At 44.6% G+C, this 20,931-nt stretch overlaps 2 protein-coding genes across 6 annotated transcripts in view; one reads left to right on the forward strand and one right to left on the reverse strand.

Annotated features, from left to right (window-relative positions):
* The window catches only part of aven (apoptosis, caspase activation inhibitor), a 28,584-nt gene extending 15,637 nt beyond the window's left edge, over nucleotides 1-12,947 (forward strand). Inside the window, exons 3-9 of one of the 3 annotated variants that reach the window (XR_011038908.1) lie at nucleotides 7,301-7,371; nucleotides 7,634-7,729; nucleotides 7,813-8,131; nucleotides 8,368-8,517; nucleotides 9,180-9,327; nucleotides 10,335-10,427; nucleotides 12,817-12,947. Coding sequence is in view for 1 of the 3 variants with exons in the window: in XM_068341969.1 (XP_068198070.1) it covers nucleotides 7,301-7,371; nucleotides 7,634-7,729; nucleotides 7,813-8,131; nucleotides 8,368-8,492 (611 nt within the window). In the remaining 2 variants the exon portion in view is untranslated. Of the gene's footprint in view, nucleotides 1-7,300; nucleotides 7,372-7,633; nucleotides 7,730-7,812; nucleotides 8,132-8,367; nucleotides 8,518-9,179; nucleotides 10,293-10,334; nucleotides 10,428-12,816 lie in introns of those variants that run through there. The other 2 variants (XR_011038909.1, XM_068341969.1) reach the window with 2 other exon arrangements.
* ryr3 (ryanodine receptor 3) overlaps nucleotides 8,818-20,931 on the reverse strand; it is a 67,665-nt gene continuing 55,551 nt past the window's right edge. For 2 of the 3 annotated variants that reach the window (XM_068341965.1, XM_068341967.1), the window contains 25 exons: nucleotides 20,804-20,883; nucleotides 20,623-20,699; nucleotides 20,464-20,537; nucleotides 19,539-19,553; nucleotides 18,712-18,792; nucleotides 18,504-18,592; nucleotides 18,291-18,419; nucleotides 18,079-18,183; nucleotides 17,887-17,968; nucleotides 16,507-17,792; nucleotides 16,369-16,421; nucleotides 16,136-16,298; nucleotides 15,959-16,045; nucleotides 15,492-15,689; nucleotides 15,265-15,395; nucleotides 15,070-15,112; nucleotides 14,744-14,871; nucleotides 14,468-14,528; nucleotides 14,163-14,309; nucleotides 13,619-13,753; nucleotides 13,015-13,171; nucleotides 12,830-12,894; nucleotides 10,426-10,526; nucleotides 10,299-10,350; nucleotides 8,818-9,860 (listed from right to left, as the gene is read on the reverse strand). In XM_068341965.1, the coding sequence (XP_068198066.1) occupies nucleotides 9,765-9,860; nucleotides 10,299-10,350; nucleotides 10,426-10,526; nucleotides 12,830-12,894; nucleotides 13,015-13,171; nucleotides 13,619-13,753; nucleotides 14,163-14,309; nucleotides 14,468-14,528; nucleotides 14,744-14,871; nucleotides 15,070-15,112; nucleotides 15,265-15,395; nucleotides 15,492-15,689; nucleotides 15,959-16,045; nucleotides 16,136-16,298; nucleotides 16,369-16,421; nucleotides 16,507-17,792; nucleotides 17,887-17,968; nucleotides 18,079-18,183; nucleotides 18,291-18,419; nucleotides 18,504-18,592; nucleotides 18,712-18,792; nucleotides 19,539-19,553; nucleotides 20,464-20,537; nucleotides 20,623-20,699; nucleotides 20,804-20,883 (3,635 nt within the window). In that variant the 3' untranslated portion in view covers nucleotides 8,818-9,764. The remainder of the gene's footprint in view (nucleotides 9,861-10,298; nucleotides 10,351-10,425; nucleotides 10,527-12,829; nucleotides 12,895-13,014; nucleotides 13,172-13,618; nucleotides 13,754-14,162; nucleotides 14,310-14,467; nucleotides 14,529-14,743; nucleotides 14,872-15,069; nucleotides 15,113-15,264; nucleotides 15,396-15,491; nucleotides 15,690-15,958; nucleotides 16,046-16,135; nucleotides 16,299-16,368; nucleotides 16,422-16,506; nucleotides 17,793-17,886; nucleotides 17,969-18,078; nucleotides 18,184-18,290; nucleotides 18,420-18,503; nucleotides 18,593-18,711; nucleotides 18,793-19,538; nucleotides 19,554-20,463; nucleotides 20,538-20,622; nucleotides 20,700-20,803; nucleotides 20,884-20,931) is intronic. The other variant, XM_068341966.1, reaches the window with a different exon arrangement.

A 20,931-nucleotide genomic window follows, 5' to 3' on the forward strand; every position in this document is an offset into this window, starting at 1 on the left:
AGTGAACTGCCAGTCCGTGTGGGAGAACTGGAAATAACACCAATGTTATTTAATTGATTTCTGCTTGATGCCAATTGATATTTTAAAGAATTCACCATCAATGTTACTTCTACCCGTCAACCCTTTTTTTTTCTTTTCGGATGTTGTTGCTGATGTCTCAACACTGATGAAAGTGAAGTCTGTTGTACTAACATGTCTGTAAAGAAGAAAATAAACTGAATAAACTGAACTAAAACTTCATACTTCCGTTACAACGATGTTGGATTTAGTCAAATACTTCTCTGGGTGTATAAATGTAATCAAGTAGTCGTGGATTACAGGAGGTTGTCTCGCTGACAGGTGGAGTCAACCACATAATTCATTTTGACAATATTGATCTCGGCTGTCGGTAAATCAAATATAAGTGTGAGACAACACCTTTTGTTCGCTAACAACATTAAAAGGAGAGCTTGATTAGAGCGTTTGACTGAACATCTGATCGTGATTGATTAGCTCCCTTATATATCCAGACAAGATGGAGCACTTACCAAAAAGGAGGACGGCACTAAGAGGAAGGCCTCCAGTGGATTGGAGCCCCTCACTTTGACACGAAAAAACACAATCACCATTTTATAGTTGGGAGTAAATAGCCTCGGCCCTTCTCTTATGTCTCGCCTGGTTTGCTCAGGATTTTAATTGCAATTATCGCAGACAGTGATTTATTGACGCGTGGTGGGTTTCGGTGGCGCGTCGCGTTTGGCTAATTGGTTTGCTTAAAAAGGCGTGACGAAGAGGTGCAGGGACGCTGTAGCTGTAACAACACGCTGTAGTGGTAACAACAAAAACCTCACGATGTTCCCTGAGTCATCTTTTAAGATTAAATCCTTCTGTCTTCATCATGTCCATTTTTATTACATCCCTCGGAAGTGATGATGTTTTGTAATTGTCAGTGTTTGTGTGTTCATCCGTCCGTCCACCATTTTCACAACTGTTGCAGCTAGAAAGATGAAAGAAAAAGCACATTATTCGGGTGGCAAAGGGGATGAAAATGAGATGATGTACAAATTTCAACTCTTGTACATTTTTTTGTACATATCTGAGGAACCAGATAAGATAGAAAGACGAAATGAAGGACGTTATATTCTGGGAGACAGACAGATGAAAATTAGATCACAACCTTGACCTTGAAAAAATAGGTCGAGGTCAAGTTTTCACTTTTATACCTTTTTAGGTTACACATCTCTGAAACCTGATGAGATATAATCACAAAACAAAAAGCAACATTTTCAGGAAGCCAGAGGCACAAAAATTTGATGATGACCTTCACCTTTCGTGAAAAGCCAAATACTCAATAGTTTAATGTAGAATTCATTGCTGGGACCATTATGAAAGCAAGTCAGGGTAAAATTTTGAATTCAGGGGTGTCGCGGGATGTTGCAGTCTCTGACTGCCTTGTTTAGTTTATGGGATCATCCAAGTTTCTTTGTTGGCTCATCAGTCAGGCCTGTTTCTTCCTTCGGAGGCCTGAACGCTGACGGAGTTCTTACGTGAGAAAACTATTTCCCGGTTGTTCAGATGTTGGGTATGCGCCTCCTGAGTGCCTTCCAGTTTCCTCTGTTATCTTTCCCTTGACCTTTTTTGAACATTTTCCATTCTCCACCCTCCCCTCGTGTGACAAAACACACATCAGATGGGTTTTGTCACTGTCGTAATAACACTCACTGGCTCTTCAGTTTCCTATGAGCCGCCTTGCTCCAACTCCCCTCTTCTATCGGGCGAGGATGTTCCGTGACAGGCGGTTTAATGGAGAAGGAATCATCCTCCCCCCCGATCACGCGCCACTACTCTAGCAGCAAATGGATAAGGGAAGCAGTGTGTGTCTTCCTCTCTGAGCCAGATAAAATGTCAACATTTCATCTCAGGTGTTGGTGGAGACTGAGCAGCGGCGCCGCCGCTCCTCGCAACTCCCTCCTGCTTCAGTTCGGACAGTCAGCGCTCGGAGAAAGGTGGCTGATCAGGGTTCTTTCTGCGGCGTGTAGAGCGGATGTGTGACGAAGGTGTGGCCTTGTCAACATGGGTGTGCCGTACACCTGATGTTTGTGGTGTGTGTGAGTGTGTGTGTGTGTGTGTGGCTCAACAGCGCGGCAACAGCGGCATGCTCCGGCCAATAGGATGAGAGTTTCTGCAGAGATTATACAACCCAGGATTCTTTTCAGATTGTATTCTGTTCTGCATTAAATGTAAAAAGAATATTACCACCAGATTTTAAACTTCTTTTCAAAGTCATGTTTCCCAATTTTGTAAATAAGGAAATCAATGAGAGAAAGGAGCTCATAATAATATGACGACCAAAATAAAAAGCACCAAATTCTCACAGCAGAGCTGCTGTTGTGCTTGAAATTGCAATTTGAATGATTAATTGATTGCTCCAATTTTATAACAGATTATTGTATTTTCAGGTGACCAGTCAAATGATTGATGAATAGAAATTTTGCTGTCAGGAAGCTTCGGCAAAGGTTTGGATGAAACTCTTTACAGACAGCATCCCGTCTGTCTACTGTTTGCTTTTTAAACTCTTGATAGGATGGGAAGGATTCAGTGAAGGATTAATTCAGCCGTCGTGATCGCACAAACTTTAAACCCAGAGTCAACCTTGTGTGTTTACGTTCCGTAGAAGTGGCTGGATCTCAACAAGAACTTAAAATACAGATTTGTGTCTTGAACAAAGTTTTGACTTTTAGTTGTAATGGAGCCACGGGGAAGTGTTACAGGATGGATGATGTTGGATTATGAACCCCTGAAGGTATAAGCTACAGCTAACCAGAAGATTGATTATGGTATTGATTTATGTATCAAATCATTGAAAAACACCTGAAACAAAATAATCAAAATCTTATTAGAAGTGTAAATGTTGCAGATGTGCAGCCTCCTCACATCTGTATCAAATCCATACATTCCCAGCATGTCTTATCTTCTCCTCCTCAACTCGGCACCGGCGCTCGACAGCCTCCCGGACCAGAACGAGGAGAGGGAAGGGATGAGAGATGAGTGGAGTTGAGTGGAGCAGCGAAAGAGCAGAGCGGAACAGAAAGGCAGCGCCGAGGCCTCAACCCGTCCCAAATATAAAAGCCGAGAGTGGCACTCGGCATTAGCGAGATGCGGATAACTCGGTTGTGCAAGCAAAAAAGGCACATTTGTTAAAATGCGGTTCAGCCAGCAAGGTGTCAAGAGACAGGACACCACATTATAGAGAAGTTACACAATGCCAGCTGGGCCACTTAGCACACAGCATGACTAATGCAGTGTTTATTCATCGTAGAATAACTCAACATGGTTTACCCGTCCGGCCGACGCTCTCCAACACTCATTGGAACCATGAATTGATCTTAAATCAGTGCGAGGTCAGCTGTGAGGTCACGAGCGTGTCTAGTAGGCCTTAAAATAGTTTTCACCACAATATGTAAGAAAGTTCTTTAACAGGATCACGTAACACGTGTTTAAATGTGTCTTTGAGGACACGGCGTTTGATTTTAAAGCTCATCTGGAGCTTTAGAATTCATTGTCAGTTTTGTCTTTTACCGTTTTCAGGTGTTTTTGTGAACCAAAATATGAATCTGGATTTAAATAAAAAAATTTCTGTTCCTCCAAGAAGATTAGAAGCTGTATGAACTGGGATGAACCTTATATATCAATGTATATATTAATTAAGTATATGTCAAAGACACTCTGTGTTGTATCAGAAGAGGCTAATTTCACCCTGGTCTTAAATCACATCGGAGCTGTGAGGGAATCTAAACCTTGGACATCTTTTTGGAAGAGTCTGCTTCATACTCATTCATTCTTCTTCCTTCCCTTCTGTTTCTTCTTCAAACACACACACACACACACACACACACACACACACACACACACACACACTCTCCCCTCCTCCCCCAATCCTCTCTCTCCGTCTCCTGGAGGTTTGACGGTTACTCTCATCCTTGCTGGCAGCTGTTGCCATGGTTGTGTCAGAGCTTCCAAACTACCCGGGATGGTATTTCCATGGACACAGATCAGGATGGCACCGGGCTGTGAGGTGTAGGAGGGAGGCAGTTCACTGGTGTCAGCAGATCTGTGTGTTGGATCTAGACTGATGGAGACAGAGCGGGAAGAGGAGGATTAGGGTCTGGGAAGATTTTAAACAGGAGCAGGAGATGGAAAAAAACCAGCCAACAATCAAGTGGGATATCTTTCACCGCGCTGTTGAACGGCGACTTCTCCTCTCTCATGTCTGTCAGCTCTCCTTTTAGCTTTTCTCCAATTTATCTATAGTCTGGTTCAAAATAAATGTGCAAATTTAAACTTTTACCATGTCTGGTTGTATGCCGTAAAGCTGCACTCTCATTCATCCAAACATAGTTTACATTACATGAAAAATCTGAGAAAAATGTCAAAGGTCATTGGTTCCTTTGAATAAAACACACTTACGAAACAGGATTTGACGCATGCTTCTGCTTTCAGTCGTTTCTTTTTCTCCCCATCCTTTTGTCGTCTATCTGCTGTGTCTTGCGTGTTCGTGTTCGCCCGGTTTGTTCGCCTGGCCTCCATCAAGTTTTATCTCAAACGACAGTTTATGATCTGGATCTGGATTCAAATGCATTTAGTGGCAGAACACCCTGAGCTGACCATGTCTGGAAATTTTTTTGGGTTATATTTGGGGAAAATGCATTAAAAAGTGACCCAGTCCATCTCTACCTTGATCAGTTTCGAAATGTCATTCTTAAATGAACGACTGCGTAAAATGTCAGCAAAGTTTGTCGATTACCTTTCGAGATAGTGGAATGGAAAGACCTCAGTACGTCATTCTAAGATGTGCTCAGTATCTTGGTCCAATGGAGGGCCGGACTGCCCCCACCAGGCAGACATTCATCAGAATGGACAGTGTTTGATGCACTGGTTGTTTCCCAGCTCGTCGATCGATGGCTGTACATACGGTTAATAAGTCAGATACGTACGTACAGAGGGACGTTAGCGTTAGCAGCTGTCTGCGAAAATTACACTCCACTGAAGGCGACAGACAAAAGCCACAATGAAATCGCAGGGGGTCTCGGCTTACTATGGACACGACTTAAAACCCTTTCGGTGGAGCAGAAACCGAAGTCCCACAAGGGAACCTTTTGATTTCTGTTGAGCTTGAAAGTGTTTCGTGACCCACCGTGACTCAGTCCTGAGTGTCTGAAGAAAGGTTCACATGATCTGGATTATTACGGAACAGGAAGGAGCAGATTATATGTTTCAGATGTCCAAATTTGCCCCAGAGATAGTTGGTAGTAATAGTTGATTTCCTGTTTTAAAAGCGAGCTGCTCAGATCGTTGTCAGCAGATGATGTTTGATCTGGCATCTGGTGAGTTAGCCTCAAGATTTTTCGTTTCATCCCTTCTTTGCCCAAATCCTTCCTATCAAAGGTGAAAATCAGCGGATGCTCCAGATAACGGAGACCCGTGTGGCCCGACGTGAACACCTGTCCCTCAGCCATCACATAAAGCTGACATTCCGATCCCCTTCTTATCCCCCTGCCTCGCAGTCATTGTGACCTCCGTAACGCCTCTATTCATAAATCATCTTTCTGCTCCCTGTTTGACAGCGAGGCCTCGGCCCTCAGAAGACAAAAAAAAAAACAGGCCTCCTGTAGCTGTTGACCCCCGTCACCTCCCGTGTACACCCAAGCAATCAAGGACAGCCGTAGATGGCACTGAGCCTCCCGCCTGGGGGCGAGGTTTCGGTACGGTAACATCCAGAGAGCACAGGGACAAAGCGGGAGCCACGACTGGCTGTCAGGCCTCCTGCTGGCCGTCCATCTGGACGTGACACGACCACCACGGTCCGTCTGTTTGGGAGCCCGCACCTCCAGGAAGTCACGCCGGCGAGCGGCGCTTTAATTAAAATGAACGACAGTCTCGTCCGGGAGTTGAGGATCTTTTAGAGCCGTTGAATTTTCTTTGTTCAAGTTTCTCTCGGTATCAGACAAACTTTGATTCTAACACTGCTGATGAACGAATCCTCTGAGCTGGTGAAGTCTCGTTCGTACCACATGTGCAGTTTTTAATGTAAACAAATTACTGTAACTAAATTATTAAGAAACGCTGTTAAACTGTGAGCCGATCATCGTGACTTCATTTTAATGAGCTTCTGTAGTGTCACAATATTTGGTTCCATCTTCGGGCTGCTGGATAACATCTCATTGGGATTATAATATAATTATAAGCTGGCATTGGCGTCTTAAGGAACTCGTCTTTGACACGGAACGTTTATCAGTCGGAAAGTAGCTGACCTTTGTCTGTGTTCAGCGTGCAGCTGCAGCACTTAAGAACCATCCATGGTGTTTCTAAATGTAAACACGGGCCACACACACACACACACACACACACACACACACACACACACACACACACACACACACACACACATACACACACACACACACACACATACACACACACACACACACACACACACACACACACACGACATCATTCAGGTAAAACGGTTCCACCGTCCACACGCAGACGGGTAACCGGAGTTTTCAAAAACCATCACTTTTGTGACAGAAATTTGAATTGATGCACTTAACCGTAGGAAAATAGATCTGGGTTTGGAAACACCCGACTATGTGTTGACATGACCTTAACCTAGAACTGACTAAACTGACCCCAGCTCAGCATCCTGCCCCAACATGTTGTGGTGCATGGCGTCATTCCCCCTCCTCTTACCCTAAAGGGCCCGTCACTCTGGAACCGGGTCAGCCTGGATCATGACATCCTTCATGACCCTTTCCGTTGTTCAGAGCTCGATGTTCAGGCTCCTCAGACGACTGCAGGCTTTTCTTTACAGATGAACATCTTCATAAATGCTTTTTAAGTCACTATTAAAGATCTGTCTTCACCAAACACTTTAATGAATCCGATGGGAGGCTCTTTCCTGTTTGATTAGTTAATACAGCAGTATTTCCTCTATTCATCTGTCAAATGTGTAAATACATTGACAGCCGGGCCTTGGCCGATGAATGCACTTTACTAAGTGCCCTTCAAGGCTAACAGCTAATAGCTCTGCTAAACTGTGCTTACCCATCTGTTGAAGGCTTTGTCTTGAACGCGCTCAGATGTGAACATGAAGCTTCCGAGTGTTAACCCTAAAGGCCCCCGGTTCCACTGCATCTGGTGTAATCATGCATAATCTGCGGTAGCTAACGCTAACTCAACTAAAACCATCCGTTAGCAGCAGTCCTGTAGGGAGTCGACTGCAGCAGTTGTGGATCAAACTCTGCTTCTTTGTCTTCCCCAGGGGATTCATTCACTCAATTCCGGTTTTCCGAGGAGAAGGACCGGGAGATGGAATCATTTGCCATCAGTCAGGTAAATCTATATCGAACCCATTATTCAGGGCTGTGCTTTGTTACACAGTGTTTTATGGATTTGAGAGGGATGGAGCCCTCAGTTGTCCGAGGATCTGGTTTGTTGATTTAAGTCCTGATGCAAACCCCCCCCCCCCCAAAAAAAGCAACTCCAGACACGCAATAGATCTTTATTGGTTTAACTCCACATTCCGCTGGTTGGTTTTTATGTTGTGGTCGCTAACAGCTGTTTTTATGGTTTGTTGCCCCCCCCCTCTCTCTAGATGTCTGACATGTTCCTGGATCTCCCGGCCCTCGCAGACCTTGTCCAACAAGTCCCCCTCCATCAGAGACTCAATCTGGAGCCTGAGCTGGTTCAGGTGGGCTGCTGGACTTCCTTTATCAGTTGTAAGTTTTTAAATCTCACTGTGGGCCATTCATTCTGATGCCATTCTCATTTTAGGTCGCGACACCGCTGGAGCTGCCCACTGTGAGCCTCCCACCCAAACAGAGGGTCCCCAAATTAGCCACATTCGCTCCTCCGCCTGGAGCTTTAAAAGATCACACCACCAACCAGCAGGTTCCTACGGCCGCGATGCCTGCATCGGACGCAGAAGCAAGGGTTCCCTCATGCTCTGGGGAGTGTCTGTTGAGGATACCAGTGGAGGAGGAGGAGGATGAAGAGCTGGACCAGCTGCTCAGTTTGCAGAAAACAGCACCGGGTGTTTCAGGAAACCAGTATGTCAGGGCTACAGACACGGAGAGCGTGGTTCCGGAGAAAGGCAAGTAAATTCTCAGCTTATATTAGTGTGGTGCAGAGCCAGGGTAGCTGTTAGCCCTGTAAGCTAACTGTGATTTATACCTTCTTGTTCATTGTGCAAAGATAAATTCTTTAAAGCAGACAAAAGGGAATAAATGCAAAAAAACCTGAAATTATGATGAAACATTTTTCTAAATATTCAGCTCCAAACTTGAGACAGTCATTCCTTTTTTTAAAATTTGCTCTTTTGATCTTCAGCTTTTGAGGAAGTGACGGAGAAGATGGAGGAGGTGGAAGATGACGCAAACCACACGTCTGCTCCTGTGAGGAAGGAGGTGACTGAAGAGGACCTGGAGGACTGGCTGGACAGCATGATCTCCTGACCTCCAAGACTTAAACACCGAAGAGGTTTGTAACAGAAATGGGACTTCTTGTTTCAACTGCTGTCCTTCAAACAATCACAACACAACTTTCATCCAGGGATAAAAGTTTCCATATTAGACCTTTTGCCATTAAAATTCCGGTCAAGTAATTTGTTCTCCTTCCTCATGGGGTTCGATGAATCTTTAAAGCTGTAAAGACGGAACAGAACGTCTCGAATATTTTTGTCACGATGTTCCCTCTGTACTCCATGTTTCGGGAGAATTATTTGTTCCTGGTAAGGCCGAGAGAACCGAACCGCTGAAGGAGACAGGTGACACGTTTAGATTACTGCGTCAATTACTTTATTCATTTCCTCCCCCTCATCAAAAGAAATGCGGTTTACTGAAGCTTCTACATACCTACAAATGGCCTTAAACTAGCCGTTAACCATTTAGCTGTTTAATAATTCCTTCTTTTTAGGGGTGGGACTCTGTGGAAAGAAGTGCAGGCGGGCAGGACACCACAGCTTTTAGAAACAAATTAAGCAACATTTACACAAGTATTATCTAGATTTTATACAACAAATGTTTTCTCACAAAACTCTGGAGCTAAAACTGCCTGTGACTAATCTGGAAGTAGAACGCACTGCTTGTGTCAGGAGGAACAAAAATGATAAAACTCTTCTGGTTTTCTTTGTTTTTGCATAGTTTCCCATAAGGCACGTCGGCTCTGGATAAAGTGAATCGCTTCCAGTTCCGGGGAAAAACCATCGTCTTCAACACATGTCAGAAAAGGCAGATCGGTTCTCGCTCACGTCGGACTGGATCGATAGTCGCAGCACGCATCCATTCACCGGTCGGGTAACAAGTAACACCACAACATCCTAGAAATTGTGCATTTTCAGACATTCAGTTGTCGTGCTGTAACCCTCCACGTGTATCAAATGTCTACACAACAAATTGTGCAACGAGTTGGGGTTGAGCAAGTAAAAAGGCAATGTGAATCAGAATCAAAAGGAGGGTTTGCATAAAAGAAGCGTCGTGGCATGTGTCGATTTGGGCAAGGAGGAACAAAACTCGCCTGAACGAATTATGTCCGTCCGATCAGCGGTGGTCTTAAAGTAGCTCGAAATTAAGTTCTGTGTGTCTGAAATGAAGATTTTAAAAAAAAATGTTTTGACACTATGGCAGCGGAGAAAGTCCGGTGAGAGTTAGGATTAACAGGGTGGAGTCAAGTTCAGTCTCTTAGATAGAAGGAAAGAGGGGGGGGTCAAGGCCGGCCCCCTCACTGCTCTAACCCAACTGGTCCTCGTATTGCTTCCGGAAGCAGTCTCCAGTAGGGAAGAAGTCCCAGCATCTCTCCTGGTACATCTTCCACACGTAGGACTCCTGCAGGAGGAAGAGGGAAATATGTCAGCTGTGTAAAAGCATCATGTCACCTGCCTGCATTACCCACAATCCTTGTCGACTGCTAACAGTTCAGTCAGTTATACATTTATACAACACAAATTTTATTTCTCCCTAGAAGGAGATCAATTTGGGTTTGTTTTTTTCAGCCGGCAGTAGACAATTTTTTTCCCTCAAAAAAAAAACATGAAGCTCAGCTGCACAACAAAAACAAGATGTCAAAAAAGTAAAAGCGAACCCACGCATTGCTTCTTTCCCGCTGCCGAGCTGCACTTATGCAACAAAACAAGTGGGTTGAAATGTTGCACAAGTGAAGCCCACTGAAGTTTCTGCAACCTTGACTTGCTGTCTTTAGCTTGATGAGACGTGAGATCTAAGATTTAAAAGTCTCAGAGGCAAAATAAATAAAATGTGGCTCACCTGACCCGTGTGTTCCGTCTCGTCCTTGTTGATCAGGTACATCAGGAAGAACCTGCAGGCAGGAGGACATGAAGGTGTCACCGAACACGATCAGAAGACGGTCAAACCTTGCAGCCGCTGCACTTACAGGTAGTTAGCCAGGTTGTGCTCTTGTAAGGTGTGGGTTTCAAACCCATGAGGCGTCCGGTCGAAGTAGTCGTTCCCAATCCCACAGATGAAGCATTTGGTCTGGAGGGAGAATGTATTTTAGTCAATTTGGACCTGTTCACCTCGACCAGTAAAATCAAAACAATAGATTTCTGAATTTTTCATGTAGAACAGTTAAAAATGATTTGTTCTTTATATTGTAATTCCTTTGTTAAATCAGTTAAAATATTTCACACAAGTGGAAATATTTCCATAACGAGAAGATAGTTTTAGTTGGACTTTAGTTTATGAACTGATTAGAATTATTCTTTTCCTTTCGGCTTTTCCCTTCAGGGGTCGCCACAGTGAATCAATTACCTCCATCTAACCCTGTCTTCTGCATCCTCTTCTCTCACACCAACTACCTTCATGTCCTCTTTCACTACATCCATAAACCTCCTCTTTGGTCTTCCTCTAGGCCTCCTGCTTGGAGGCTCAAAATTCAGCATCCTTCTACCAATATATTCACTATCTCTCCTCTGGACATGTCCAAACCATCTCAGTCTGGCCTCTCTGACTTTATCCCCAAAACCTCTAACATGTGCTGTCCCTCTGATGTACTCATTCCTGATCCTATCCTTCCTGGTCACTCCCAAAGAGAACCTCAGCATCTTCATCTCTGCTACCTCCAGCTCTGTCTCCTGTCTTTTCCTCAGTGACACTGTCTCTAGACCAAACAACATCGCTGGTCTCACCACAGTTTTGTACACCTTTCATTTTAGCTGAAACTCTATCACACCTTTTTTCTCCACCCGTTCCATCCTGCCTGGACACACTTCTTCACCTCTTTTCCACACTCTCCATTGCTCTGGACTGTTGACCCCAAGTACTTAAAATCCTCCACCTTCTTGATCTCTTCTCCCTCTAACCTCACTCTTCCACTTGGGTCCCTCTCATTCACACACATGTACTCTGTCTTACTGCGGCTAACCCTCATTCCTCTCCTTTCCAGGACAAACCTCCACCTCTCTAGCTTCTCCTCCACCTGTTCCATGCTCTCACTACAGATCACAATGTCATCTGCAAACATCATAGTCCATGGAGATTCCCGTCTAACCTTGTCTGTCAGCCTGTCCATCACCATAGCAACAAGAATGGGCTCAGAGCTGATCCCTGATGCAGTCCCACCTCCACCTTGAACTCCTCTGTCACACCTACAGCACACCTCACCACTGTCTTACAGTCCTCATACATGTCCTTCACTGCTCTAACATACTTCTCTGCCACTCCAGACTTCCTCATACAATACCACAGTTCCTCTCTGGGCACCCTGTCATAAGCTTTCTCCAGATCTACAAAAACACAATGCAGCTCCCTCTGGCCTTCTCTATACTTCTCTATTAACATCCTCAAAGCAAATACTGCATCTGTAGTACTCTTTTTTTGGCATGAAACCATACTGCTGCTCACAAATGTTCACTTCTGTACTTAGTCTAGCTTCCACTACTCTCTCCCATAACTTCATTGTATGGCTCATCAGCTTTATTCCTCTGTAGTTGCCACAACTCTGCACATCTCCCTTGTTCTTAAAAATTGGCACCAGCACACTTCTCCTCCATTCCTCAGTCATCTTCTCACTAAGATCTTGAACAACCTAGTCAGAAACTCTACTGCCACCTCCCCTAGACACTTCCAAACCTCTACAGGTATATCATCAGGACCGACTGCCTTTCCACTCTTCATCCTGACTAATCTTTGCTACATCCTGGTCCACAACAGTCACCTCTTCTAGTCTTTGTTCCCTCTCATTTTCCACGTTCATCAACTCTTCAAAGTACTCTTTCCATCTTCCCATCACACTACTGGCACCGGTCAATAGACCTCCATCCCTATCCTTAATCACCCTAACCTGCTGCACGTCCTTCCCATCTGTCTTGCCAGCCTGTATAGATCAGTCTCTCCCTCCTTACTGTCCAACCTAGCATACAAGTCATCATAAGCCCCTTGTTTGGCCTTTGCTACGTCTACCTTCACCTTACGCTGCATCTCCCTGTACTTCTGGCCTTGCTACCTTTCCACCTGGTCTCCTGGACACACAGTATGTCTACCTTCCTTCTCTGCATCATGCCAGCAAACTCTCTACCTTTTCCTGTCATAGTTCCAACATTCAACATCCCCACTCTGTCCTATACTCTTGGCGTTCCTCTTCTCTCTTCCTACGATCACACTCTTTTTCTTCGACTAACTGATTAACTATCAAAACCAGAATCTATCTGAATTGATCCAAATTGGTGTGAAAACCACTATTAGCAGCCGTTTTCCTCCATTTCTACAACTTCCTGCGGTATGAGGTACGAAACCTGACATGTTTCCTCCTCATACACAACTTCAGAGTTGGGTCTCACCTCCATGTCCTCCTTCACCTGCTCCTGCTGGTCTCTCAGCTCACCGAAGGCATCAATGATCAAACCTGAAAGAGGGCGGAACAGGAGCATGATCAATAAAACCTCTGTGCTGCTAACACGTGTTCGTCATGTCCTTTTTACACATATGACCTGAAACAAAGAGCGTGCAAACATCAAGATGGTACCCTGAATGATTGCCAGCAGGATAACGATGACGAAGAAGAAGAAGGTGATGTCAAACAGGATGCGGTAGAGCTCGTAGGGGTCGCCAGCTGGGTCCTCCAGCTCGTCTCCAATGCCGCCTCCAGCCCTCACACCCACATACATGTGGAACAAATAGCACTGCAGCGAGAAAAAAAACACAAACCAACTCAGACCTTCAGTCAGTTCGCTTTTTTTCATTGCTGAAATAATTAAGCAGCAGATCAAAGGAAGACATATCTTATTCTGTGGTAGCTACAGAAAATGCCCTTTTCATCCTTTGTTTTTGGAAAAAAAAGAACCTTAAAAAGTCTAATAAAATACAGAAAAATGACTGCTCTGTTCTGTAAATAGTTTGCAAACTCAAATTCCTCCAATTAAAAATACTACAAAGCTCACAAATGGAAAATACTTTCAGCTGTCATCACCTGCATTCATGCCCATGCCCATGAAGGCCGTTCGGCTTTAGTTGATTTCAAACGTTTGCTCTTGCTGAGGTTTTATTTTAACTTCCACAAAAGGAAGCCAATTTCAATTTTCCCACAATTTACTGCTAAATAAATAGACGTCTTAGGCTGTCGGACATACCGTCATCATGTCATCGCACTTCATGTCGGGTTCATCTTCATCCTCGCTCTTGTTGTAGAACTTCCTGAAGAAGTTGAAGGCCACCACAGTGTAGAGATAGACGACCACAGCCAGCAGGCCCACAGTGAGAACAAGCTGGAATGGAGAAGTCATTAAAAAGCAAGAAGTGCCTGAGCTGAAGCATTTATCTGAACATTTTTCAAATTCCCAGTGACATCACTGACTTTAAGCTACAGCTGTGAATAATTTCAGGATTTAAATTCCTCTGATCTGGACAACCAACTTCCCTAAACAAACACTTTTGTATTTTAAAGTTTTTTCTTTCATAATCTTGGTGTGAAACATTTGTTTTTCATCTTTTACATCATCCTATATATTCAGATAAATTATCTACTATATGAGATGATTTATGCAGACATAAACATATATTCTTTATTTAAATCATTTGATTTCATTCCTATCTGTTTTGTGCTGGAGGCCCGGTGGTCATACAGTAAATGACCTGATGTGTGGTTTGGCGCCGCCTGGTGGCTAAAACATTCACCTGCTTGCCGTTGTGAGTGACAGAAGACAGAATAGTGCGGAGGGTCTTGAAGCCCATGGCGATGTCCAGCAGATGGGCAGCAAAGAAGAAGTTGTTGAAGTGTCCGAAAATGGACATGGTGGTGTACCAGACCAGATACAAGAAGTTCTGGAGAGAGATTTACAAAAATGTTCAGTATTTCTGTATTTTTATTTCCTTCTGCACATACCGCACAAGAAATCAATTTATTTTGGTAAAGCTAAAAAAATGTTCACACCTCTGTGGGGTAAAACGGAGATGGTTGAGTACACAATCTAAAGACTTACATTATCAGTCAAAACAACGCCCAGTTTCCACACATGGTACTTGGTATCAATGGAGCTCAGCCTGTCGAAGAAGAAACACATTTTACCACAAGTGACACATTGCTGTCATCTAAGCATTAAAAATATCCAAGCATGAGAATAATGGTTATTAATTAGTATTCTATTTATATTTAAAAAAAAACATCCAATATAATGTTTTGTATGTTTTTTCATCATCATTCTTGTCAGAGTGTATGTGTTCGGTAAGGACAGGGGAAACAAGGTTTAAGCCATCACCAGGAGAGCAGGGAGGCCTCCTTCTCCACCGTCTCCACCGTGGGGTCAAAGTCCAGAGCGCTCTTATCCAGGCCTAAGAGCTCAGCGATGCGTTCGGCTCCATACAGGTCGCCGTATTTGTTGATCACCTACACATTAGAGAAACGGCAGCTTGATCACTTTCCATCCAAAGAGTGAGAGTAAGAGGTATCTCTGACTACAGAGATCTGTAACCGACTACACAACTGCAGTAATATTTTTCAGACAGCTAAGCTTACATTAATTTGTGTTTCTCCTAACAAAGCTGATCATTTCCTGTCCCAGTCAGAATACTAAACTGGACTCACCTTGCGCTTGATAAACTTGTCCCAGTAGTTGCTCGGGAAAGATCTGTGACGAAAAATAAAAAGATTCAGTTGAAATAATGGAAACAATTAGATATTTTTGCATCTATCAGTGAAGAAAAAACAGAAGTGAGGGAGGTTTGTTAATTCAACAAATGGCTCCTAATGCTAATGCTAACTCTGCAGCCACCAACTCACGGGGTGTTGATGACGAGTCGATCCCACTGGCCCTTGATGTCCTCGTCTGACGGCTGTTCGGTGATGTAAAGACCATCAAACTCGAGCTTCCTGGCGATCTCTTTCTCTCTCTTGAACACCACCAAAGGAACCTAGACGTAAAATATGAGTAATTAGAACTTAAAACATACACAAAGTTGTCATCTGCAAAGAAATCGCAGATAAAGCGTCGTAGATACAGAGCTTACCTTCAGACAGTAATACCCGAACAAACAGAGGAGTGAGATGACGGTGTGGAATACAGCCAAGAAGCGCAGGGCTGGCAACATGTAGCCGGTGCTTTCCTGCAACACAAACTCATCCATGTCGAAGAGAGTGTTTTCATCATCCTCTTCCTCGTCCCCAACCCAGTTTTCCTCAGTGGGTTCTTCTCCTTCACCGGTGACCTAAGGAGCACAGAATACATTCTGAATACACATGAAATAAATCCCAAAGAAACAGCTTCCATCTCTCTGTCGCCTGATATCAGATTCCAAGGACTGGGACCCAATATCCTCTGAGACTGAAAACGGTGGCAAATGATATCAGATCTGTGTGGACCGATGGGCTTTTGAATTCTATTATCACTTTTCTATTTCCTGTCACTCTTTTAAATATGACTTTTTGTCGCGCCCTCCTTGGGATTTTCTTTCCACATGTACGTGAGATGGGTTACCTTGTAGAAGAGTAGGATGAAGTTGATGGCAAAACAGACAAACAGGGCCAGGAAACGCAAGTTATAGAAGTTTCGAGCCAGGTAGTTCTGAAAGGAAAGGATGGAAAGCTCATCCATATGAAGGAGTGAGAGAAGAGAGGATAAAGCGTTTATCAGAAGAGTGTTGTGAGCGCTCACTAGCGTCTTGTTCAGATAGACGTCCAGAAGAGCAAAGATGCTCGACATGAAGGCCGGCGCCGCCTCCTTCGGATGACTTGATCTAGTCTTAGGCTTCTCCTCCACCACCGGCTCCTTGGCCTCTTCCTCCTTTGGCTTATCCTCCTTCTCCTGGTTCTCTGTGCTGTATTGAAGATGCTTCATTTTAGTTTGTTTCACGCTATTTCTTTTTCCTCTCACTTCATTTTACTCACTCTGCTTTCTCCGGTTCGCTCTCGAGGGTCTCGACAGGCTTGGCAGCAGCTTTCTGCAGGAAGAGGGATACATTTTCATATCAAACGAGACAACGAGATATCGACAGGGTTGAAAAATAAAATACAGGAAATTCAAACCTTCTTCTGATCGGTCGTGGAAGTCTCTCCGCTCAACTCGGAAACGTCGCCCAGGCCCGGCTCTACGTGTTTTCCTCCTTCCTTCTTCGGCGTCGTCAGCAACTCCAACATCATGTCGAATTCCACGATGTCGCCGGCTGGCGCCAAGGCTGTGTCCAGACTTCCTGACGACTCTGTGGCTTCCACTTTCTCTCCTTCGATCACATCTCCATGGATCCCAAACTGGGTTGGGTCAGGCATGTTTCCGAGGATATCAGTCACCTTCATGTTTTTGGCTCCTTCAACCAGGCCGCCGCCGAACATGAAGGACCAAATCACATGGAAGAACCCAAATATGAGGCTGTAGATGCCCTTAAAAAATCCAGTGAAGAGCATCCAGAAGAAGGAGAAGAATCCTGCTATCATCTCTTTGATGCTCAGCTTCTTGACTTTCTTGAACTGCTTGCGCACATTTTTGATAGAGAAGATTTGACGGACGCTGGCGACCTTCTGCTTGACGGAGCGACAGGCGGCGGTGAAGGCTGAGATAGACTCAGAGGAGCCCTCTTCCCCTTCGGCCAGCTCTCCCAGGACGCTGTGTCCATCTTCTTCTTCCTCCTCCTCCGGTTGCTCCACCACATCCGGCTCAGAGATCTGCGAGGCCAGCTGCATCTCAAAAATTGTGTCTTCGCAGAAATTAACAAACATCTCCATCTTCTCGCTCTCTCCGCCCTCGTTGACCACGTCGAAGATGAACTGGCGCTTGGACTCTTTGACCTGCGGCTTCTCCCACTGCTCGCGGCTCGATTCGCTGATCTCGAAGTAAACCCGCTCGATCCTCTTGGCGCTGCCCATGATCTCGATGCGACCCAGATAAGGCTCGAAGTAGCTCAGCACGCTCTCCGCCAGGTCCAAGAAGGTGGCCAGTCTGGCGTCGTGCGGCATGTGTTCCGACAGGTTGGTCAGCAGCACCGCCACGTTGAAGCCGATGTCTTTGGCGGGTTCGTGGAATCGCTCCACGAACTCTTTGTAATTGAACATGTCGTTCTCGTCGGCCTCGGCGCAGGAGAGCAGGAATTCGATCTCTGATTGGTTGTACTGCTTCTGGCTTTCCATCGACTTCTGGAACTCCTTCTTTGAAATAATTCCTTTACACTCGGGGTCGTACTCTTTGAAGTTGTCGGACGTCGTCAGGTCCTTCAGTTTCAGGAACATATCGAAGAACTTCAGGATCATCTCCACGTTGTTGGAGGACTCCACCAGGGTGTCGACCATCTGCTTTCCGATGGTTCCATTCACCACATTACCTACGGATGCACCGCATTCCGTTTGTTCATTAATACAAACACAATACGGATGTGTGATAAAAATATGTTAACATCTTTCAACGTCTCTTCTTACCCTCTAGCAGAGACAACAACATGACAACCATGTCCTTCTGTAAATCCATCAACTCCTTCAGCAGCTCAATCTGACTGGCATCCTGCAACAGTTATTTATCGCTTATTGATCAAGGCACTCTTGGAAAAAACATCGGTCGGTTGCAGTTGTAGCCTCTCAAGTCAAATTGTCAAGATTTGATATCATTGTTACCTGAGACAGCTTCATTTGCATATTGGCGAAGACGTGCAAGAAGCCCACAACTGCATCCCACAGTCTGCTGTGAGCTAAACTCTGCTGGTTCCCGATACACGGACCCTGAAGGAGAGGAACAATGAGAGTGAAAGGAAAGAACAAAAAAGAAATACCTGATTGAAGCAAATTGATTACTGACAGCTGATTTAACAGTTCCCTGAATTTCCTACCTGAATATATTCAGTTAGTGAGTTAAATATCTGCTTGGCAACAGATAAAGCTTTGGAGAAGTTGACCTTTCCGGTCTCATCGATGACGTCTTTGCCAGAGTAGTACCAGTAGAAGTCACTGATGGATTCCTAAAGGGAAGCAATATTAAGGTGACGATTAAAATGCTTTTTTTTTAAAAATATGTTTTGATTAGATATTTGTATTTCACACACCTGAAGACGGAGCAGATAGTCCACAGTGCTGATAATGATGTTGACTGTGGTTGTGTTTCCAGTCTGTGTTCTCAGAAAGTTTTGGAAATCTGACAAAGTGAATATTACCATGAAATTACTACATCTTAAGTAACTTTGACTTCATAAAACATTGACATTAGTTGATTTTTATTCGATTGCCATTGGCCCAAATGCTGGTGCACCTCACCTCCGTTGTGGCCCTCGCACAGAAGTTGCAAAAACCGGAACAGATCTTTAGTAAACTCATCATTCTGTAGCACTTTGGAGCCTTAGAGGAAAAGACATCAGTGAATATCAGGAGGCCTGATAATAATGTGAAACTCCCCTTAGAAGCAATCAATATGAGGCAAGCGGGACAGGAATCATGTTCAAAACAACCCTGAAGTCCAGGTCCTTTAGATTGCAGGTTCAAAACTGAATCCAAAGTTCTGTTTTTTGTTTTTTGTTTTGTAAAAATGCTCTTACGATAAAAACACTGAAACATTAGGCCATTTCTTTAAGCTGGAGGAAGCCTGGTAACTTTCACATGCCGGCCTGAAACGGGCCTGATGAATGGTGTCACCCGTTTCGTGAAGAAAGCGGCCTACAAACATGGCTCTGCATTTCATTTTAAAAGATGAACCATCATGTGAAAGTTAGAAATCTTTATGGAAAACCAGCTTTGTGAAATAGGCCCCAAGTCCAAAAGCGAGACAAAGCTTTGCTTAGGCTGTGGAGGAGTCCACAAACCTTCAGTCAAACCCTTGGGAGATGGCGCTGACAGCCTCTGAATGGTAGATCGGAGCATCAGTAATATAGGATTAGCGTTAGTAAATGGTGAGATGAGAGGAATGGAACACAGAACGCACAAACAGGCATCTGTCCGACAGTCTGCATGCATTGTGTCCCTAGAGGCATCTTTGGGGGGGGAGGGGGGTACCAATATGAAGCAGGGAGTTTGGACATAAAAATATGGAGTGAGACATTCAGGGCAGAAGCATAGCCATATCAGGGTGATCTGGATTTGCTATTTACCCCGCTGAGTGTGGACTGCCATCGATGGGTTTTTATAAATGACAGGAAGGAGTCAAACGATACACGAAGACATAAGCAAAAGAGAAGACATTGAGTTACAGTACGAAGAGATATGAAGGAATCCGTTACCAGTGAAAACCAGTCATGCAGTTAAAATGAACAGCTTTCAGGCCTGGGGTCGTGTCTGTGTCGCATCTAACGTGATTAAAGTAGTGGTGGTGAGAAATCTACACGGGTGCGAGGAGGCGCCGGGAGGAACAGTGATTTGTTAAACACACAGCTCAGTGGAGATGTTTAGCAGAGGACTGGGTGATGAAAACACGGACGTAGTTTGATGTGGGACGTGTCAAGTGAAGCTGGAGGGAGGCTGAGGTTTTAATGCTGGACCATGTCTTCTAGGACGCGTGCCATCAACATCCATCCACTGCTGTAAAACAAACTCGATGCGTTCCAGTCTGATTAAAACTCATTCTCCCTTCATCCATTAATTTCTTTCTTTCTAAAGCAGTCTGAGCAGCGAAGCTCTCATGTCTCCCCAGACACATCCTCCAGCTCCAGCTGTGGAGGAGCTGTTGCTCCACTATGACCCCCGACTGAAGGACTGAGGATTTGGGTAATCAAATCTAAGACCTGCTTTTTTTTCTAACCCTAGAAGAAGACATTAAACACACCACACTGATGACTCGAGCAAGCAGCAAACTATTTCTAATAATCAGAAGTCACATTGACGACAATGTGATTTTGATTGCTTCGTCTACAAGGGATAGGTTGTCATGGTTCAGCATTAGTTCAGTCAAGGGGAGAGGATCTTTAAAAGGTTTTGTCATCAACAGCAGAGACCTAACGAACGTTAAAAGTAGACTAAGCAAGGAAAACAACAGGTGGAATACTAAGATTCCACCTGTTTAGACAAACGGTCACTTACTCGAGCCCTCCTCCGTCACCATGCCAAGACCTTCTGCTTTGTTTTGCCTCTCGAATGCATTCAAGTCCAGGACGCTAGAGGATGAAACTCAAAAAGGTCATGCATGAACACTTTTTGCCTGCACGGCTCCTCTCTGCTGCATGGGTGATGTCACCATACCTGCAAGACTGCATCAGTCCTGAGAGACTCTTGAAGAAGCCAGCGTCTCTTTTCTCTTTCAGGTAATCGAGCATTTTCTAGTCGCAGAGAAAACAAACGCGTCAAACATCCAGTCGTGCAGCCCGAGCGGCAGTCGCTGAACTTTTAATAGTTATAGGAATGCACTGAAAATTAAGCTGACCTGCTGAACTTGCACATTGCCACCATTTAAGATGGAGATCCCTAATTTGAGGGTGCAGGTCACCATGGGGCCCAGACGGCCTGGTGGGAAAGGAATGACGTGAGAAAAAAGGAAGATGGGGACAAGTT

The sequence above is a fragment of the Antennarius striatus genome, chromosome 19 (genome assembly GCF_040054535.1).
Source record: "Antennarius striatus isolate MH-2024 chromosome 19, ASM4005453v1, whole genome shotgun sequence".
Lineage (NCBI taxonomy): Eukaryota > Metazoa > Chordata > Actinopteri > Lophiiformes > Antennariidae > Antennarius > Antennarius striatus.